This window comes from Nomia melanderi, chromosome 6, assembly GCF_051020985.1.
Source record: "Nomia melanderi isolate GNS246 chromosome 6, iyNomMela1, whole genome shotgun sequence".
Lineage (NCBI taxonomy): Eukaryota > Metazoa > Arthropoda > Insecta > Hymenoptera > Halictidae > Nomia > Nomia melanderi.
In genome coordinates, this window is record NC_135004.1 from 13,652,968 (window position 1) to 13,668,814 (window position 15,847).

Here is a 15,847-nt window from a genome sequence, read left to right on the forward strand (position 1 = left end):
TTCTGTAGACTTTTATCCCGCGATTGCAATCACGTGTCAAAAACGAGATTTAATCAACTAATTGGTTGACACTAGAACTGCCGAGCATTCAATACAGTCCTTATTACATTTCATAAATTACGATTAGTATATAAACCCTTTTACTCTCAGTTTCTGCAAACATTCATAGTATTCAAGTGAAATTATTTTCAAATCATTCCATGTATTCAATGCTTCCAGGATATGAATAATTTCGAAGCATAGATATCGAAACCAGTCGTTTTGACCGGTAGTTCTAGCGTGAACAGTAACGCAAGTCCGACAAGCGTAGTCTCGAAGAAAACCGTGCGGCAAGGGGTTAATGAAACATTTTTACAACCGTGGTCTACGTGGAAAACCGGGCTACACGGAGGAAGTTGGCCAGCGGCAAAAAGGAAAAAACGGGAATAAAGAACAGATAGAGTGTGCTGCGCGGGGCGGTAAATAATGTCGAAATAAGGACGTGAGTGGCCCGATAAATCAGAGGTAAAGTCCACCCCGCGGAGGCAACGGACGCGTCGGTCTGTAATACTTCCGGGTCTATCTCTTACTCTCCGAGGCGAAGCGAATTTTACGTTTATGTTCCCGGAAATACACGTCGAGTCCCGTGAAACCGAAACACGTTCTCGATGTGTTCAATGAGTTTTCTCTTTTATCAATAACTGTTTCTCGCGAATTTCGACGATTCTGCGATTCGAAGCAAATGTCGCGAATAATAAATGTTCGGAGGAAAGTTGAATTGACTGTTCAAATTCCTTTATAGAAACTCCACGAGTTCATCTATTGAGACTCAATTGATTTACAATTTAGTTTTTGTATTGCTAAATCAATTTCTTCAGTTCTCAAAAAAACATCTATCTTAATAATTGCAAGACATCAGGAATAGGTCAGTTTGACTCATCTGGTAGTTTTAGCGTTAAATTAGATTTCCTGCATCAGTTGAATATAAAATAATATATGAATAAATAAAGTGAAATAGATGAATTAAAAATGTTGGGAAACATTATCAAAGTGTTTGCACAGCGATCTCAAGCCGGTGGAGGATCCTGTGCGTGTTACTTATCGGTTCAGCTAACATTTTTGTTGCCTTCAATAGAATTCCTCCGGCAGGATGGCACAATAAATAAATAAACGAGCAAACATCCCGTTTCTCTGTTTGCAGAAGCATCCGCGGCGTATCCCTTATTTATTTGCCTCGAACAGCGGTTGCCTGGCGCGCGGCGAAAAGATTATTACTCGACGAAACATCGGAGGCAACCGAATGCAGAGCGATCCCGAAGGATTCCACGACTTTCCTCCGGCGGGATGGAGCCGCAGTAAGGTAATCCGGTATTCCATAAGAAATGAAGAGATAAGGAGGGTTACTGGCGGGTCGGATAGAAAAATCAGGAGAAGAGGATCCTTAGTTCCGTCGCGGGAAAAGGGAAGTATCGCGGATCGCTGCGGCGAGGATAAACTTCTATGATCTCCTCGTTATTCGATTGTGGTACACATGAAAGCACAGTAGAGCCTTGATTATCTGAATATTTGATTATCTAAGCGTTCGATCGTCTCGATGTTTGTTTGCCCGAGGGCTTGATCGTCTCGATGTTTGATCGTCTGAACGTTTGATTTCTCGAACGTTCTGTTATCTGAGAATCAGTGAACTGAGCTAATTTTTTGGATATATTATTACGTATCCATTAGACGCATATTAACACAACTACCGAGCAGTTAAGACTTTTTTAGGATTTCTCTATAGAAACGATAGTGTATCTATTCAGACTTTAATTGATTCAGTTTGCGTATTAATAATAGAAACATCTATTAGCTTTTTTATAATTGCTGGTAGTTTTAGTGTTAAAATATTGTCTATATATATTATTGTCAACTGATATTTGGATCGTATCAAGAAAATGCTAATGAATCATATAAATTCAAACAAATCGTTATATACTAAAGAGACATCATTTTTCCCGCGGAACACAATTGTGAAATTCAGTTGATGGATCATTTGTACAATTCGATCGTCTGTATATCTGGAATTCAATTGATTCGGACAATCGAGGTTCTACTGTGCCATTAAAATGAATATCGTGGCCTCGTCGCGGACCGCAAACTTTGCGCGGCCGCGTCGAGCGTCCGTTTTGAGAAGAAAAAACTAAAACGTATGACAAAAAGGATGAGGACAAAAACAGGGTGCTCGGTCGATTCGGAGCCCCGACTGGACCGAAGCTTCTTTAGTTTCGGAAGCTGTCGTTCCGTCTAAGCAGCTACTACCGAGCAAAAACGAAAACTAGTCTAGAAGGAAAAAAATCAAAAAGTACAAAAATCGGCGACGCAAAAATTCTAGCCGCGCGCGGGTCGATGGTCTTTTTGGTCGGGTCGATTGCAGTCGTGAATTCCGAATCTCTTGTGTTCACATTACGATGCAACGATATTGTCGATAAACGAAAATATAATGATAATAGTAATATTATCATTTAATAAAAATATCTACATAACGAAGATATATCTAATCAATGTTGTATCACTGTTACTTTACTGTAGAATATACCAAAGACAAAGAGAAGATTGATTTTCTTCGAGAAATTTATTCATCGAATTTGTTTCGGAATTCACAGCTTCGATTGTTTATACAAAAATGTTCGTAGGAGGTTTTATCTCCGACAGGGTGTTCGCAAGCAGAAACAGCACAAATGATGCGTACCTTTCGGAATAATTAATTACACTGCACGATCCGAACGGGGACGGGAAGATCCATTTGTTCGCCATTCCCGCGTGAAGTCAAGAGTCAAGTGCGCCGTGTATCCGTGGCCGACGAGGCATGATGGGAGCAAATAGAGAGAGAGAGAGGGAAAGAGAGAAAAAAACATATTAAATCGCGGACGGATCGAACGAAAAGTTTTTTTCCAGCGGGCCCGGCGCCTCGATTAGCCCACCGGAAAATCATGAAATTAATTTATAAATACACCGCGAATTCTCCGGCGGGTCGCGGTAACTCCGGCCAGAACTCAATCAGCCGAAAACTTTGATAATTAGATCGCGGTTTTTTATGCGGTCGCGGGCACTCGCGTCGAGTCGAAAACTGAAAGTAGAATGTTTAATGAAATTTCCCTGCTACCCGGGATCCCGCGGAGCGCGATTTTCCAACCGGAATTACAAAATGAATCTTCGTACCGAATCAAATGAGATTTAATCAAGAGCGACCGGGGAGATAAGAGACTTAATAGAATAAGTGGCCTTGATCTGGACATTTTAAATGAAAGCTTCCTGGAAAATTGTAGCTTCAAGGGCTAACGTATTTTTTCAGGATTCCCGTATGCCGCTGCGCGTTAAAGATCCACGTTAAAATGAACGCCCGCAGTCTATTCATAACATTAAAAAAGATTTTACCTTATATTCCCAGCGTAAAACCCATTGCGAAGGGAAACGCGGTTTCGCGTGAACGTTTCGCGCGGAAATAATGAAATAAGCGTGTTCCTATTAAAGGAGACGTTTCCAGTACCCACCTAACCTCATCGTCCGCCATCTTGGTATCTGGCTGCTACACGCGTCTACCTAAAAATAAAGCAAACAGAAAAATAGATGTAATATTCCTGCCAAAACGATATCAACGTTGCGTCACGTAATTTCTTTTGTCTCGCGTGACTCTTTTTAAATATCATTTATTTTCCATTTCACGTCGGAATTATACGAACGGTGCGATTCGCTCGAGCATTGCAGCAGCAGTGGAATGAACTCGGAATCGCGCGAACTTCGCGAACCGTTCGCATTCTTTTCAACTATTTCGAGGCGTTCCTAAACCGTTCTAACTTTTCTCGGAATAAGTAACTCGACCGAGTTTCATTTATTTTCTTGGGAGTTTCGTCTCGATGGGATTGCATGCCCGACCAACGTCAGTTTCTAAATGTTTTCGAACACGACAAGGTCACGTGACGACCGTGCAACAGTCGAAATAATCTTTTTCGAGTGCTAGAAACTGTTACACGCGACTAAAACTCGAGAATTTAGTTCAATTGTATCTCAGTCCTTGAAGCATCGTTCGATATTTCTCATTAGAATTTTTCCTGTCTAAATTCCTAGACTTCCCAAAAATCTCACTAATAGAAACCACCGATCAATCCAATAAAAAAACGATAGAAGCTCTACATTCATCGTAACTGCAAGTAAATCAACAATATTCACGTTCTCCGTACAAACACCTAAGAATCTTCTAAATCGAAACTTTCGCGACGAGTTTCGATACCTAACCTACATTCATATTCCTTCTTCTCCGCAGTTACACCCTTCATAACCCCGATACTTAGAAATCCCTACTGACACTCTTAAATTACGTCTAGCATCAAAGATTAAGCGACAACCGAAAGAAAACGATCGGAAACTTGACATTCGTGATTTTTACTGATCCCCTATGTTCTACCGCCAACCATAGACTCGTGCAAGGGGATGGAAGGGCAGGGGTGGGTCGTACTGGGGAGGATCGTCGGTTACGTCATTCGGATAAATTTCTGTTTCCGGCCGTTCGGTCAGTGACAGGCATTCCGGTGGATTTCGCGCGATAAATCGTCGGTCCCGCGCGTAAATTCTCGGCGTCAGCCGCCTCCTCGTTCGCGCGCGCGCGCGCGCGCGCCCGCGACGGTGTAGAATATCCGGTGCTCGAAAATAGACACGCGCCGGACTCCGCGGCCCCACTTTCCGAACGGTCGCCGACGACGACGTCGATGCCGTCGACGATCCAAATTTGGACGCAACGACCCGGTAGATGCTCCCGACTCCGACCCGATCCGACGCCGGGAACCGAGAGCCGAATCGAATCTGGAGAAAAGGACGCGATAAGGGAAGCCACTCGTGCCAGCGCTGGATTGCGGCACGAGCTGCACGCAGGCCAAATCATGATTAACCCTTTGCACTCGGAAGATTTTCACTAGAAACGTTCGACATTTCTTTAAACGCAACGCGACCGGACAGACGACCGATTTTAACCCTTAGCACTCGAGAGGCGACTCCGAGTCGCCATTTGATTGAACGCAGTAAAATTGTAAAATGAAAAATTCAATATAAAATGTTCAGTGAAGTATTAACACGTGAAACATAGAAATAAAATTCTGCCCCATAATTTATGCAAGATTTATGTAAGTTGCAAGTAGAAAAACATTGTCGAGTGCAAAGGGTTAAAATTTGATCGAATATTCGATGTTTCCTTTTGTTCGTTTCACCTTATCTTGATTTTTATATTGTACGGTTAATCGGTTGTCCATGGTTTATCTTTCCCCTTGTTTCTGTTTTCACTAATTTTTCCTATACGTTTTCACCTTTATCTTGTGACCAGTTATTTTACTGGTTATGATTGGGATAGGTGTATAGAAAGTGCTGGTACGGTTAATGTTAAGGATCGAAGCTATTTTATTTGAATGTTTTGTGTTGTTGCGTTATATGAAGATTAGAGTAAATATGAAACTACAATTTGATTAATTACAATGTGAATGTAGGTGATTGAAACTGGTCTACGGAGTGCAAAGGTTTTCTCTGGTTTTTGTTTTGCGAACTTGATTTGGCGAACGAACGGTCACGTAGATCGAGAAATCGTATTGGCAGATGATACTGTATTATCGACGTTCGATTGAGTCTCCTATGATCAATGAAGAATTAGAACTCGACCTTCCTAAACTTGCGTGTCTTGAAGTTATCAGGGATGTTATTTAAATAATCTCGAAACTATCCCGAATGAAGATAGTAGTGATGAATAAAATGGTACTTGGATGAAACGGATTACAAATCGATACTTGTACGAGTGGCATCCGACTCGTTCAATTCGAAGTCACATGATACGATGATTGTCTGAAATAATATATTGCCTTAAACGGTGAACGGCAAACAGTAAACAACGAATGTTCCAAGAAATTGAACGCTTCTATTTCTCCAAAGATAGTTCAAACATCTGGCAGTAAATACAAAAGACCAGCGACAAAAGGCATTCAAAATTAGTATCTTTAGTTGTAGATAGAGGACATTTTCCTGATCCCCGAGACCATGAAAGGAGAAGCTCTTGAAACGCTCCCGCCAGCCGGTAGAAATAACTGTTTAAATATAGAAAGTAGGATACGGTTGTTTTCCGAGGTAGAAACAATAATCGTGTGTCGCGGGATTAATTAAGGCTCGCGCTCGAGCAACGGGGGATGAATTTAAACGCGAGAGCCGTGAGTCCCTCGACGGAAAGGAATTATCAATTATTAAAGAAACGTTGGCCAGCGGATCGCGTTACGTCCGTGGACTGCATTAATTCATTTCTTTGGCCGCTGTTTCTTGTGCAGCGACGTTCGAACGACGGCAATGAGTCAGCTACAATGTTTCAAAATAGCTTCCAAATTTACTGCATCCATCGATTGTGTAACCGGCTCGCGTACACCGTTCGCCGCACGAGAGCTGACGTTCGACTCTATCTCGAAATTCTGTCGACCTTCCGAAACCCATTGAATTTCTCTTTTTCTCATTCCTCTCGTCGGATTTACTAAAATATTTCACACAAAATAATCAAAAGAGCCAATTGAAGAGTCATCGGGTGAACACGCAAGAAAGCTAAAATTTAGCCGAGCACACAGATAAGAGTTTGAGTTCACACGATCACTAATCTTGTATCTTCCACCGAATTAGACGAGAGAGATAATAATTTCCCTTAATCTAAATAATTCAATTGTTCCTTTGAATTTCGGATGAATGCTAATGTCGCCAACATGTCCGTCCTCGAAGGGTTAAGTTCAAGATGTCGGACAACCCGGGATCCCGAGTTCCCCCTGGACGATAAAATCAACATCGTGCAACAAGGTGAGGTGTTAAACGGGCGAGAATAAATGGAAATACATCGTCTAGCATCCATTGGAAAATCGGGAAAGTATCCGTCCGCGAGAATTTCATTGGATCACTGGCGAGCGTCGCCTTTTATATTTGTAATGGACGATCGCCTTCGCTAAGTATAGATTCCCTCTCACTCGAGCCATTCCAAGACACGTCCCGCCGAGAAGACTCGCCGATGTGTGTCCCGTCTCCGATGTCAAAGAAGATCCCGACACCGTAAAAATAGAAAACACGTCGAGTCCACCGCGGACGATCTGCCTAGCGAACGATCTCCCCCCTACGGGGAGGATCGAACTCGTTCGATCCACCGCCTCGATCGTCCGAGTAAATCGAGGAGCGCGCCAGGTGATCGCGGGGACGTTTCTTCCTGAAACGCGTCCGGTTGACTCGAAAGCGAATCTCACTGGGCTATTCTATTGTAGAACGAAAGGAATTTCCTTGGAACTCTCAGCCCGTTAAATGGTAGCTCGACACTAGAACTACCGTACCAGTCAAAATGACTGGTTTCAGTTTTCCTGTTTCGCAATTATTGATATCTTCGAAGCGTCGAATATTCGAAATGATTTTGAAAATAAATAGTTTCACTTGAATACTATAATGAATGTCTGAAGAAACCAGAAATAATCAATTACTACAATATTCATGGCGATTACATTTCAATCGTATCAAATGCTCGGTAGTTCTAGCGTTAAAATCGTTCTTCACCTACAGCGAACCTTCGTTCTTCAAAAGAATGTTCTACTGAACTTCAATCGATAGCTACCACTAACGTTAAATAAGCCATTACTATCGAATTAGCTAGAAAGTCTATTAAGAAAGTTTCAAGGCGAGTTTCATATTGATTGTTGCACGATCAACCGATTCACGGTCCAAGTTGTAATGTCGGAAGCTTACGAAAGTTTACCGAAGAACATCTAGAGACCAGTTACCCGACGATTGAATCGAACTTCATTACCCGTTCTCCACTTTCCGCCATCTTTCAGCGCGTACCCTATTTATAACGTCGATTTCAGTGTCACCGGATCGAAAAGAAGCAACGCGGACCGTTCGGGAGCGTTATTACCGTTTCCCCGCGGTTCATTCTAGCATGCTGACATCATTAACAAAAACCGTTCGCACCGGAGCAGCCTGCGTATCGATTTCTGATCGAAGTCGCGCGCCAAGGTGCGTCTTAAAAAAAGACAGACGGCCGAGCGCGTCGATTCAGACGCGTCTGAGGAAGCTATAATTGTCGAAGAGGTATCGGTAGCCGCCGCGAATACTGTTACAAGGCTGTTTGCGTGTATCCGCGTGCGGATCGCGTTGCGACGAGTCCAAACCACCTCGAGTCCCTTCCAACAACTTCTACCCGCCTACGCCAGAATCGTCCTCTCGAACCGATACCGATCTCAACCCCGAAGAACCAACGCGACTACGACTGACTAGGACAACGGTACGTTCACACTAACCAAGCGAACATGTTCATTCGTTCCTGAATTCGACGGGAAGTTCGAACCGTTCATCCACTCTCGATAAACGCTAACCAAGACCTTAGAGACGAAAGCGTTACTCGCCGAACGTACGAACGTTACTTTTAATTCCGTTTCGATTGCAACTGAAGCGACATAGACGCATTCCTGCTCCTTTCTAGCTTGACTGTAGCTTTATGATCGCTGCGAACGCGTCGTAATGTAGACGAGCGCACTAATCTAGTCTCTCCAGTTAAGTTCGTCGGCACAAGTATCTCCCTCGAGGGAGGATGTTCAGCAACGGAGCAAAAGCCTGTCGGGAAATGGTCGTAAGCACGAGGTGTCACTCGGATGACAACGCGGGTTGCGTCCTCGGATGTCCTTTCCGAAACATCACAGGCCAAGCCGAGGTTTAAGCGTTTAACGGGATCGATTCGACTTCTCGCACTCGTGACCTTGAGAAATCGGTTCCGTGGAAGCACACCTTTCTCTCGCTCTCTCTCTCTCTCTCAGACGCTCTCTTTCTCTCTCTCTCTTTCTCTCTCACACGCACACTGATTGCACTCGACGCGGCTAAGGTTTTCTGGCTTCGTGTTTCCCTCGGGACACGGATCCTGAAGAGGACGGCGGGCGTGGACGCGCGGTTCCAGCGCGGACCGACGGCTTTTGCTTACCTTGAGAAAGAACTTTGCTGGCTGCGACTGGCCAACCGGACCTTAGGCAGCTGACTGTGCCATCGTGGATCCCTAGCCGACTTCGTGAACCTCCATCGTAGGGTGTTCACGTGGTGCCGGCCGACCAATGGCGGCACGCCCTCGGTCGTAAGCATTTTTAGGCGAGAGCTCTGCCCGCTCCGCTTGCTGCCAAAAATAATCGGAAACTGAAAACGGAGCCGGGCCTGCTACTCGCGTACGCTACTTCGCGAGCGGGCGAGCACGCCACGCACGAGATGCGGGGTCTATCGAGCCCGATGCATGGAAAGGATGTATGTACCCCATAGAATGGGATTGAAAGATATTCCGATCTCGAGTTTATCAGATTTGCGTTCATACTGAAGATACTGCGAATGGTCAAGCTGGTTTCTCGAATTTGATTTAGAATTCTTTCGTTTTCAGCGTTCATTTAACAGTCGATTTCATTTCTGTTATCCGAGTAAGGTTTTCATCTGTTTCCTTTGCTCCTGTTCCTGTTTCTGATAAGAAATGTTTATCGTTTAAGTTGTTCAGCTTTGTTTTGTAACTTGTTAGTTGATTAGTTACTTCTTTCGATGTAACTTCTTCTGTTTGTGTTACTCTCTTATGAAGAGCGTCACTTTTATAGCTAATGTTCGAATGTTGAGTGGCGTTTTTGACGACTTCTTGGGCCGCGATGTCGTGAGCTATGTAAATGGTTGATTACAGGTGTACTATTGTATACAGTCTGGGAAAGTATTTGGTCTTGGTGCGATTTTATTTGGAAGAAGTATCGTGTTTGGAGACACGTGAGATTGTTAGATGTTTCTGTAGTCTAGATTCTTTAGTAACTTTAGTCGCTATGATTGATAGTATAATTGTTAAGTTAGTAATTTAATTTGTAAATGCAATGAGAGAAACGAAATAATCATTATTCAGTCTGTCAGATTGAACCGGGAAATACATTTCAACGAAATGTTTCATTTTAATTGTAAACAGATGTGTACAACGAAAAGTATCAGTTACTAATTAATTTTCACGTTTAAAAGATATAATAACACAAACGTAAATTGCGCGATCGTTCGTGGTTCAACCCGTGAAATGATTTTAGGGGCAGATTGAAACAAAAGTTAACGACCCGTCTAGTTAGACGAGGAACGCGATTACCATTAGAATCTCTTTATTATTTTGCACCTGTGTAGGCTCCATTCCCCATATTTCCACGTTCGAGTTCCTATTCAGTGATTAAGCCATTAATGATCGGCGAAATTGGGTTCCATTGTTCCGCGGCGGAGCATTCTGAAAGATTATCCGTGAAGTGTGAGAACGGTGCCAATTAAATGGCAACGCTCCCCCCTGTTTTCTCTTCCCGATCGATCTTCATTACTCGAATGAAAGGGAAACTGAGGAAGTCCACTTTCTTCGTGGCACGCACTGAACGAGCGCCCGGATTAACACACTTAATCGAGTGTGTTGGAGGTACGGATGGGATCAAGTTCAATATGTGCTCACGAATTCGAGGCAATTTCGATGCTCGAGTCTCACGGTTTCAGGTTTCGACTGCCCATAGAAAACAGTGTCCCTGTTACTTCCTTTAATTGAAATATTCAATATTTCCTGGCATTGTGTATGCTGCTTAACAAATCCCTTCATCATTCCTATACCATGATGCCTGACACGTTATCTTAATATCATAAAGAGAGTGCACTCTTTGTTTTGATGTTCATTGTAGCATATTAACATATTGTCGACCGCAAACTTGCAGTGACCATTTCAAAGTAAAACTTTCCTAAACCATAGACAGCGTTTCGAACGATAATAGCAATAATTTACTACTAATGATTCTGCATTTTCTACAATATAAGTGTAGAGAGCAAGAGAAGAAGAAGCAGAAGTAGACAAGTCAAAAGTTCAAGTCAGAACTTCCATTTTCTTCTAAGATTTCGCAGGATCAAGGAAGAATACTCTTCAGCGAGGAAGAGATGGTATTGTTCTACATTCTCGAGCACGATGTCTGCAGGACTGCCCGCTAATTGGGCGTTTAAACAGAAAATAAGTGTAACTTAGAAGCGACAGAGATCGTAGGAGTATCTGCGAGCGCGTCAAGGCAGAACGAAGATATTATTAACGGATCGTTCTGGATTTCGTGGGGCAGCTGTTTGGCACTAAACGCGGTAACGCTGACGGAAACATCGCCGGCTAAACGTAACGTTTACGATTGCCCCCGATGTAATATCTTTCCCAAATTTTCGCGTTATCTGCGACCAGTAGCGAAGCGGCGTTCGCGCCGTAAAACCATCGTGCATCGTAAATTTGTTTATTTCCTGTCGTTCAGGACCGGTTAACGGGCAAACCGTTCTTTCATCCTCCGCGGACTCGTCTTTGTCGCGTTTCAAAATTCGTCCAGTTTATTTTGAAGCCGCCGTGAAGATTTTCACCGGTGTCACTCTCTAATAATGGAAACGTTAAAGCATGGATTGAATTTCGAGGATAGAGGATTTCGGGATATCGAGTTCTATAAAAAGTAGACCGGTCTATTTGAAGACACCAGTCCACCCGCGCGTACCATCGCCGCTGCGTGGTATTGTTCGGGGTTGAAAAATCGCAAGGTTAAAGTAGGGAACGGTGGGTCAAGTAGAGTAGCTCCGTTCCCACGGACGCGTAGTGCACGTCCACCATACGTCGGACAGGCACGTAGCGTTGGTAACGTAGATCTTCTGATATCTGCATTCTTAACCTTGTCGGTACTTCAGAACAATATTACTTGCAAGTGATACAATTTCATATTTTCCGTACTCGTATGGTATGCAATGTCTATATTCCTGTGACAATACATGACATTGTATCATTTGTGGGAAACATTGTTCGGAAATACCGATAGAGTTAATAAAGTCATACTACACTGGCGCAATCTATCACAACACGACGGCATCTACTCAAAACGCGACTACACCGACAGAAGATCTGTACACAGGATGTATTAGCGATGCTAACAGAATATTCATTTTCTAAAAAATTAAGTTGAAGAGTCACTAACCTTTGGTACATAAAATTGAAGCTTGAAGTCTGCATTTTAGCGTGAAAGTAGTTTGATTCAAAAATTTCTGTTTATCGCGAGGATCCATTGAAAATAATGATTGTAATTTAAGGGTGTTCGAGGTCGCGATTCAACCCTTGGATTTTGGTAGATTTTCCAAATGATCAGCCCAAAGTTTTTCCATCTTTTGATGCGTGAAATTGATGTCTGACAACTGCACTTTAACGTGTAAATGATCGGAATTAAAAGGAACGTTGTTATGTTGAAAGTGGCGACCAAACTGCTGTTGTGCCGGAAACTGAAGTTCTTTAAGACTCGGCTGTTGCTAATTAAATAATTCTTGGCGTTATGTGGGTTACTGATTATCTTTGAAGTGATAAATATTATTCATCCTTGTATATTGTATGGGAATAGTTACAGAATGATTACAGATGTTCACTTCTAATCACTAATGAGTATTATGTGCTGTGCTTGCATAAATACGGTGATTCTGTTCTAATTATCTTTCTATTACTACAAAGATTATCTATGTTTTAACACTACATTTAGGAAAACCATTTTTTTGTCAGGTATTATATTTTTTAAACATTGTTTGATAATTCTGTCGTTAAAGCTCTAATTTCCAGTATCTATATGAGTGATCACGTAAATCTAGTATTAAACGGTCTTGCAATTAGAGCCTTGCTAGTATAAATGATACATAACTGAAGCATATCTTGATTATCTGAAACAGTGTGAAATGTCAAATGAAAGTGCCGTGAATGAAAACGACAAGTATAGAAGAACCATGTTAAACTTACATTACCAAACGTCATCAAGGTCATAGGAAATAATTTTTCCGTGGTAATCAGGAACGGCTGCTTAGCTCTCATCATAACGAGGATCAAGCTTCTTACTTCATTTGACTTTAATTTTATCCATTCGCATTCGTAGACAGCATAGTAAAGTGCTTCAGACTTAAATCGCATTGTTTATAATCTTAAATAGCAATTTACATACAGATTAAACTTACTTACTCACTTGATTAGCCAATATTTGTCCAGTAATAAAATAAAATGATATTTGCATTATACAGCTGGTTACAAGACAGATGAGATAGATAATTCGCGTCAGTGAAGGCTTGCTATTTTCAGTTATCGCCTAGAAAATTAATACTCGATTGACATATTGTCTCGAAGAAGTTTCTTTTAAATTCACTGAACAGCTAATTACGTACAGCCATTACTCCTGAACCGTAAACACACAGCATTATCCCAAACAATAGCATTTGCGCAAGGAGTATCAGTTTGAACAAATTTTCGATCTTATCCACAGCTCTAGAACGAGTTGACGTTAAAAATGAGTTTCTTAAATTCGACGCTTGTCCTTGAACAAGGGTCCTTGAACAAAAGTCCTTGAACAAGAGACCTTGAACAAGAGTCCTCGAACAGAATTTCTTCAATAAAAATACTTGAAAAAGAGTACTCGAACAAAAAAATGTATCATGCGTTTCGTTAGCCTAATCGAAACAAAAGTGTCTACATGAAGTACCTGCTAAGCCGTATGTGATCCGTTACTATGGCCGTTAATGTATGCTTGAAATTCTCGAATTCCTTTTCCCTGGCGATTCGAGTTCGGAAATTCTTCACTTGGCCGCAAATATGAAAGACTACCATTCCAAAAACCATATCGACACTGCAGTAACCCAACAACAAGAACCACATTAGGATAACTTGAACAACGTATATCATTTCGTAATAAGGACTGTGGTAAACATCGTATTCGTAGTAAGTCGGAATCGGGAATACGTCGCTTAGAGGTGACGTGTAACGAAAGTTTACACCAAAAATTGGGAAAAGGTCTGCACACAACACTGCGAAGAACACGACTGCGAAAGCGCACACGTTGACTACTCGAACGATGTTCGCGTAGTGTAACATCACGCTCGTTTCCTCGTCGGTTCTAGGTTTTGACCAATCCTCCGCCATCATATCTAAAATCGGCAGGAACGCTTCAACAAGACATTGGAATAAAAACACAGATTAAGCATTCACGAAAATTCAAATTACTAAACTTGCTTCTAAAGAATTATAATTCTCTCGTTAAAATTAAAATCTCTAGCTTCGATCACGCAATAAAAGTATGTTTCAAATATTGAAGAATATTCGATATTACATAATTACGCATCAATATTCAACATTGAATAGCATAGGAACGCATATTCTGATAAATTTCAAAGTAAAAAGCATTTCACATTCAATTCGTTAAGAAGCATATTCGCTGAATCAATCGACTTACCATCCCGATTTCTATGAAAAATGAACACTTTCCACGTTATAGTGAACACCGTGCACGGGTACACGAGATTATCTACGATTGCCGTGAACTGTTCCAGTTTGCGCACGAACAACATGGTAGGAATCATCATGAAACAAATGAACAAGACCACGAGCGTATTTATAAACAGGTTTTCCATGAATCTCCTGACACCGTGAGTGTCTTCTGGCCAAAGACATATCAGTTTCAGGAAGAACCGACTAACTCCGACAGCCCACTCGTAACCTGCAAAGTTGGGAACAACGGATAAACAAAAATTTCTATTCTCCCGACAAGTATCGTGCGAACAGCACCTGCTCGTTTTACCGATTTCGAAGAACTCATGTCGCGACACGTACGACGTCGAACTTACTGTTGCTCTCCTCCAGCTGCTAGTGTTTTAATAAAACTGATAAGTACAGGTTGCAAGGGTTCTGCGGAAAGTTTGAACCCTGCAGCAAGTATAAAGGGATGGAAGAACCGTTGAATATTTCATGCCGAAGCATCGTGAGCCTTTAAAATTCTGCTACATTATCGTTTTGTCGTGTAATTTCCGTTTCGTCAAGTGGCAGGGTAGTTTTGAACAAACGGTAACTACATCGTTTACCCATTAAACTTTCGAACAGTGGAAAAAAGTGTTTGTCTCCACTCGTACGTGCATGTTTAATATTTTTGAGGGAGCGACCGATCGATCGGGTAGATCGCACGCAACCCTGTTTTCCCCATTTCGAACGGGTTGAGCGTGGAGAATGAACGCGTCTGTTGTGCTCGTTGCTTCTTCGGTAGCTGTTCCTCGCTCTTCGATGTCAGGTAAGTGAAACGTAGAATCGCTTCCTTTGATGGTGATTAATGCACATTCCATAATGAATCTGTGGGTTTCGTAGATTTGTGGTAAATGTGAATGGATAGATAAGTTTACAATTTTATTCATCCTAAACACACATCCAGCAGGCATTTATTACACCAACATTGACAACATACAAGAAGTTTTTAATTTTGCATTTAAAGTAATATCATTTTTATCAAGTATATGTTTCATATAAGCATTTCTCTTTTCTTGTAATTAGTCCATCGAATGTATCATTTCAAAGGTTTAGTACTGAATCTTGAAGAAAATATGAGTTCATTACCAAATTTTTGTCGGCCGGCTGGATACGTTGTGTAAAAAGTGAAATCATTTCTTGATACTCACTTTCTGAAATCGGCGAAGAATATCGTGCATCGAAAATATTCGGATGCAGAAATTAAATTTGCAATATATATGAAGGAATCCCTGCCAAAACGTTATCATTCTGGTGTTAGTCGGTTTTAAAATGCTTCCTCGGGTTTATAACGGAGACCTCCCATTTTTCGTCTAATCTATCCAACTTTAGATTTTCCAGCGACACTGTTATTTATCTATTAAAGTCATTCTAGCGATTTCTTTCGAATCCGATAGCTCATAGAAAACTGATAATTTCGAGGTATTTGTAACAGTTACATTAATAACACGATATTTCATTGATATTTACATTTAATTTGATAATATGAAATGTAGAGCATCA

General features: G+C 41.7%; 2 protein-coding genes across 22 annotated transcripts in view; both read right to left on the bottom strand.

The window, feature by feature from the left end:
* wupA (troponin wings up A) overlaps positions 1-9,135 on the bottom strand; it is a 46,672-nt gene extending 37,537 nt beyond the window's left edge. For 6 of the 19 annotated variants that reach the window (XM_076368641.1, XM_076368643.1, XM_076368640.1 and 3 more), the window contains exons 1-2: positions 8,975-9,135; positions 3,515-3,558 (exon numbers count right to left, since the gene is read on the bottom strand). In XM_076368641.1, coding sequence (XP_076224756.1) covers positions 3,515-3,529 — 15 coding nt within the window. In that variant the 5' untranslated portion in view covers positions 3,530-3,558; positions 8,975-9,135. The remainder of the gene's footprint in view (positions 1-3,514; positions 3,559-8,974) is intronic. The other 13 variants (XM_076368645.1, XM_076368644.1, XM_076368638.1 and 10 more) reach the window with 6 other exon arrangements.
* Positions 9,136-12,253: 3,118 nt separating this feature from the next.
* Positions 12,254-15,775, bottom strand: LOC116428021 (odorant receptor 10-like). Of its 3 annotated transcripts, none has more exons than XM_076368694.1 (8): positions 15,496-15,775; positions 14,631-15,172; positions 14,286-14,549; positions 13,539-13,998; positions 13,225-13,324; positions 13,029-13,148; positions 12,809-12,964; positions 12,254-12,732 (listed from the first exon to the last, which is right to left on the bottom strand). In XM_076368694.1, exons 3-8 carry the CDS (start codon positions 14,461-14,463, stop codon positions 12,682-12,684), a joined length of 1,065 nt encoding a protein of 354 aa, XP_076224809.1. In that variant the 5' UTR covers positions 14,464-14,549; positions 14,631-15,172; positions 15,496-15,775; the 3' UTR covers positions 12,254-12,681. The 3 variants fall into 3 exon arrangements, with proteins under 3 accessions (XP_076224809.1, XP_076224808.1, XP_076224807.1); XM_076368693.1 differs by having other exon boundaries at positions 13,539-13,980; positions 14,618-15,172; XM_076368692.1 differs by having other exon boundaries at positions 14,618-15,172.
* Positions 15,776-15,847: the final 72 nt, after the last annotated feature.

Bases quoted from the DNA above. Each gene is read 5' to 3' on its own strand.
- LOC116428021 (XM_076368692.1), bottom strand. From the start codon at position 14,648: ATGAGTTCTTCGAAATCGGTAAAACGAGCAG. The intron at 13,999-14,285 runs GTAAGTCGATTG...GTCTTGTTGAAG, and splicing joins TTTTCATAGAAATCGGGATG to CGTTCCTGCCGATTTTAGAT. The intron at 12,965-13,028 runs GTGAGTAAGTAA...ATGCGATTTAAG, and splicing joins GACAAATATTGGCTAATCAA to TCTGAAGCACTTTACTATGC.